Below are 6000 nucleotides of genomic sequence, written 5' to 3'. Positions count from 1 at the left end.
ATATATTTCTCCTAAATTAAGCAGAGAAGTCATCTTAGATTTATTCTCCTCATGTTTCAAAACTTTCACTACATTTGGATCTTGTGAGGTCAGTAGATATGTGTGTGAACTCCCATGATTGCAGATCTATACATGTAATCAATTTCAAGGAGGCCCATCCTTCCTTCAGAATGGGGAACATATAACCTTGGTATACACTGATTTTTATAAATCATTTGGTAAGCATGAAGCATCCTTCTTGTTTTAATATCTAATCTAGCCTACACTTTTTGGGACCAGTCAGTCACTCCAAAACTGTAAGTTAGGGCAGGAACGGCAAATTGATTTATAGCTTGGATCTTGTTCCTAGATGTCAATGCTGTTCTCAGGATTAATTTAAGTCTTCTAAAGTATTCCTTACTGAGTTTTATTTGCATTTGTTCATGTTTTAATACTAATCCTTCAGCAGTTCCCAAGTATTTATACACTCCCTCTTGCTCAAGTTCTTTTATATCACATTCTTGTCCCAAACTGATGTTTTCTTGGTGCTGCAGTTTTTCTGCTTTAAAGGTTGCTTTTGCACATTTATCAAGACCAAATGTCATTCTAATATCTGAAAAAGTTTTGACAACCTGTAGCTGTGCTTTCAGTTCCTCATCTGATGACCTATACGGTTTTAAATAATTGACAAAGAAAAGATGAAAAGTCATTAGACTTTGTTGTTTTCTAGAAGCCAAATTATAGCCATGGCCTAAGCTGTTAAGTAAACAGCTTAATGGATTAATGGCAAGGCAGAATAGCAATGGTGACAGAGAGTCACCCTGGAATATCCCCCTTTGAATTTTTATCCCTGGGATAATAATCTGTCCTTTATCATGGCTTAAATTGCAAAGTGGTCTGCCATTGTTTCATGATTACTGTAATGTAGTAAATCAGTGTAGGGTGTATCTTATACATTTTTAAGCACTCTTTTATCCATGAATGTGGGATACTATCAAATGTTTTTTTGTAGTCAGTCCATGCCTTATTTAGATTCTTCCCCTTTTTACAGTTCTCCACTATAACGTTATTTAACAACAAATGATTCTTTGTTCCATATGACTTTCTTTTATTGCCCTTTTGTTCTACTACAATAATTGAGTTTTCTTCTAAATGACTATAAACTCTGTTGGCGTTAATTCCCATGTATAGTTTATATGTTGTTGGAAGGCAAGTTATTGGTCTATAATTTTTGGGGTAGCTAAAAGTTCACTTTTAAGAGCATTGTTTTGCCTGTTGTTAGCTAGTGCAGTGTCTGTTCGGGGTGCACATAAAATTGTTCTTGCTCATGGCTAAATCCTTGTGCAAAGATGTTAATACTTTTAACCAAAAGTTAGGTACTGCATCTGGGCCTGGGATTTTCCAGTTAGAGGCTTTTCTTAACTTTGTTTCAATCTCTTTGACTGTTACTTCATCCCATTTCATATCTTGTACCTTTAAACTTCTTATTCTTTCTTTTACTTCTATCCATTTAGCATCTTTGTTATGTTCTACAGGATCATCATAAATACTTATCCAAAATGTATCTACTTCCTCTTTTTTGGCAATCTTTCAATTCCTTTTACTTTATTTCCCAATTCTCTGTAAAACTTTTTTGGGTCATCAATAAATTGCTTACTTTGGACTTTTCCCTTATATTTATCTGTGTATCTTCTAAGTTTTTCCATCTGTGCTGAAATTTTTAGTTTGTTATTTGCTATAGTGCATGACAGATCCTGGTCTGTCCTAATACTGTGCATTGCTTTAATCACATCTATCTTTCTTAGTATTTTTGTTTATCTATTCCCTCTTCTATAATCTTCTAACAGTGACACTTCTTGTCTTAATTGCTTTATGGTTTTCTGTATTTGATACTTCCATGATGATATTCGATTTCTCCCCTTCCTTTCCCTCACTACCATGCGATCTTGAGGTAGAACTTTATCAGTTACTAATTTAGCAGCACAGTAATATATCCTGTTTACTTTTGTTATATCACATGGATCTATATGAACTGTCCTAATTACTGCATTAATTTGTTTTATCAGACTTCTTACTTTTTTGGGTTTTATTGACCTTCTGTATTTCTCTTATTGATCTTAATATATCTATCCATGTCCATTAAACCAAGCAACTCTTCTCTTAGCTCATTTTCTACCAAACTGAGGGCACATCTCTTATTTTCTGTTTCTGAGAGCAATCTATAGAAAGTTCTGTAGCATCTTCCAGTGGTACATTCTCTTCAATTTCATCCTGTGTCATCTGTTGCTCTGTCATATGGGAACTCAATGGCCTATCACTCCTCAGCACTGACTGCATCAGAGTTTCCTGTTCCTTTCCTTGCTGTCTAGCTTCAAGTAAACATTTACAATGGTTTCCTGTGGAAGGCTCCAAAATATCTTGATATGGCACCTGACCAATTGCTTCCTGTTCCTCTGATTTCCCCTTAATTTGGATATCCGTTGCTCTATCCTGTTGTGGTGCTTTCTGCATTCAGTTTTCTGCACTGAATCCTTCTCTTTGCAGCTGCTCTATAACCTCAATTTCAATTTCTTTGACTTCTCCATTACTAATCTCTTTTTCTACTTTTGCCCTTAGTCTTCTTATTTTTTGTATTGTAAAGTTTTCCTTATCCGGATTCCTTTGCCTGTATTTCTCTTCAAATATCTTTGGTGCTGCTCTTTTCATATTGGTTAGTTTTGCTTTCTCCTTTGCAAAAATATTACACCATATTAAATATCTTTTCCTTTCCCATGTCCATATTTCTTCTTCACATGTCTCCTGATCTTCTTGCTTTTCCTTATTCTGAGGACCCACTCCATTATGCTGTGATGTAGTCTTGTGTTAGACCTTCTACATTAAATCCTTCACTTTGCAGACACTCCATAACTTCAACTTCTACTTCCTCTATATAAGTCTCTCTAGCTGTATGAGTGACCATCTGGCCCCTTAAGAAGAGCCACAGTTGTAACAATTTGCAGATGGTTTCTTAAGATGATTTGAATTTAGGAGGTGTACTTAAAGACAGGAGAACACGATAACTCCAACAAATAAAGCCATCTTATAAGCAATCGTCTTGCCACAAAACTTAAATATGAAGTACACTTATGTCTGTGACTGGTAAGAATCCCACATGGTAGATTTCTAGGGTGGAAAGGGACAGACAGCCAAGAAGTGAAGGCTTAGAAGGCTGAATCCTTAAGAACCAATGCACCACAGAAGACCTGCCTCCTGAAGTAATGATTCTGTTTCCTTTTGTTAGCCTTTCTACATCATATAAAAATGACTTATTAACAGTCCTCTCCCAGTTAAAGCAAAACACTTGAAAAGGTTTTGTTATTTTTGACTCTGCTAACTACGATTCTCTACATTGACTCCTATAGCACATCCATTTTATTTTACTTATTGACCATACAGTGAAACTTCAAAAAAATCTTATATGTATGCTTCAGGGTGTATATTTATTTTTATTACAGTTTCATCTATACATATTTGGTACAGAAAACAAATGAAAATTGTACAATATATATATTTTTTAACCTTTAAATAAAATCATGTTTATCACAAAAGCACAGGATGAACATGCATTAAAATGAGCACACAAACCATGAAACAGACAGGAGAAAAAAATAAGTAGTGTAAAATGACATTAGAATAAAATGTAAAGTTAAAAATGTGTGTGTGCCTGCATGCGGTTGTCTATATAATGTATACTATATATACATACTTTCAAATGGGATTTCGATAAGAAAACAGCGTTACTGAGTGCTACTACTTGATGATGGTCATTTTTCAAAGATGAAGATGAATAATGGCAATGAGTCTGTGCATTCCAAATGAAGCACAAATTAAACACCTAAGTAATACACTTGAGCGATTTTGCATCATGTGTGCATGTATAATATATATATATATATATATATATATATATATATATATATATATATGCGCTTACATACACACAAACATATACCACACACAAATCAGGATAGCATTTAATTTCTAAATGCTATTGTGTTGCTTCTGTAAAGTGCAAAGCATTTCTATCTACATAAAAAAGGCAGATTAAGAAAACATTCTAGAGTATACCTATCCACGCATTTACAAGGAAACCTACATATGCTCTGTGGTCAGCTGATATGCAGCTACAGTGAAAAAAAAATTCTTCAGTAATTGTGATGCACTTTCAGAGTCTTGACAAAGCCTAACATGAGCGATCTGTCTTTCATTTATTTGGTTGTTAAGGCTTTAAACTTACTGGCTGACATTTCAGCACTTGATTTAGAACCGCCACCCACAGTACCTGAATGGGACATCTGGAAATAAGACTGCTAGTGCATAAAACAAATAATGAACATGAAAGACATATGTATAAAAATCATTGCATGGTAGTAACAGATTGTTTTGTTACACGGAGAGTAAACAAAGCATTTAATGTTGTCAGGATTGTTAACACACACAATGCCATTTATATTGCGGATCCTGCCGTTGCCAAGCTGATCAGGACATTTTTTTTTGCCTTCTCTATAATGACTTTGCCATTTTGCAATTGCTAGCCAAAAGTTTCTTGAGAGGCATAGACCATATAAAGGAATCCATCTTCATCTTTCTCTTGTTCATAAATCTCGGAAATCGAAGTGGACACGCTCACCATACTGCGTTGGTTAATTAACAGGAAGAAGGCTTGGTTGGGGTTAAGTTGCAGACGGCGCCTAGTTTGGAAGGGCAAGAATGAAAATAGAGTTACAATAAATTAAAACTGAGAAAGAAAGTGATTTCTACACAGCAAACAACACTAAAGTTTATTTACATGTCAAGATGAATTTCTCTGAAGCAATGATATTGTAGGACTGTATCAGATGCTATCCTGCAAAAAAACTAATTGTAGAAAAGAACACTGCTTTCCTAACACTTCTTGCAAGTGTTCTTGACACAGAAATTTTCTTAGTCTTCCGTGTGAAAAAAAAAACATGGAATTTTAGCACCTTTGCATCCTCAAGGCTCTTTTTGTTTTGTTTTTGTTTTTTCTGTTCTGACTTCACTTACCAGCAAGTTAATTAGTGTGATTATAAAAACTGAACTTTAAATAAATTAAAGCAATACATACCTTCCTTTTACAGCCATAACATATACTTTCTTACCATATCACTTGACTTGCAGTGGTGAAATCCTCAATAGGGTTACAGTTGGAATTCTCCTTCCTTCCTTTTCACTTCAGCTATTTTCTCTGAAGCTGCCATTTTCAGAGGCATGTGTACACTTCACCACTGTACATTGTGTGCCTTACTGAAAGAGTATGCCTAACTACTTCTGACCTGCCAGTTCACCCCAACTACCGAGCAACATGTCTCTTGTGAACACACTGAACAGAGAGGATTTGGCACCCACACCATCACAAGGACATATATATATATATATATATATATATATATATATATACACACACACATATACATATACAAAACCATGCCTGACATAAATGGAAATCCATCGTAAACTGCTGCACTGGAAAGTTGTTTAGGCATAGGGTCAGAGAGAGGCTATTTATAATGTAATGTAGACAGTCCTGTCACAGATCAACTGTTATGGTAAGAATGTTAACTGTAATACCTATTATCAGGGGCCCAATTCAGTACATCTGTGACTGGGCCCAACTCAGGTACATCTCTGACTAGGCCCTGACTGGTAATACATTTCCAATGTAGGAGGGGCCTGAGGACAGCCAAGAGGGGAAGGATTAAAGGGCTGAAACCTCAAGTACCAAGGTACCAGAGGAGGCCTGCCTAATCAAACCATGGTGCAAACAGTTATATACAGTAAAATGTAGTAGTTTTACATAATACTTTTATATTTTACAATGTTCAAACCTACTCCGTATTTGTACTTGATTTTCTTCAATTTTATGTAGGTATGCATTTGTTGTTTCTACTTTGCTTGAATTTTGTAATAACATAGTAACTAAAAAAGGTCCTGCTCAATAACCTGCAAAATAAATAAATAAAT

General features: G+C 35.1%; 1 protein-coding gene across 2 annotated transcripts in view; it reads right to left on the bottom strand.

The window, feature by feature from the left end:
* Positions 1-3439: 3439 nt before the first annotated feature.
* Positions 3440-6000, bottom strand: part of MAP1LC3A (microtubule associated protein 1 light chain 3 alpha) — a 412466-nt gene continuing 409905 nt past the window's right edge. For both annotated transcript variants that reach the window (XM_044090279.1, XM_044090280.1), the window contains exon 4: positions 3440-4709. In XM_044090279.1, coding sequence (XP_043946214.1) covers positions 4550-4709 — 160 coding nt within the window. In that variant the 3' untranslated portion in view covers positions 3440-4549. The remainder of the gene's footprint in view (positions 4710-6000) is intronic.

This window comes from Protopterus annectens, chromosome 12.part0 (assembly GCF_019279795.1).
Source record: "Protopterus annectens isolate FY-2018-M chromosome 12.part0, PAN1.0, whole genome shotgun sequence".
NCBI lineage: Eukaryota > Metazoa > Chordata > Ceratodontiformes > Protopteridae > Protopterus > Protopterus annectens.
The sequence above is the reverse complement of the archived record's forward strand: the minus strand, read 5'-3'. Positions and strand labels throughout refer to the sequence as shown.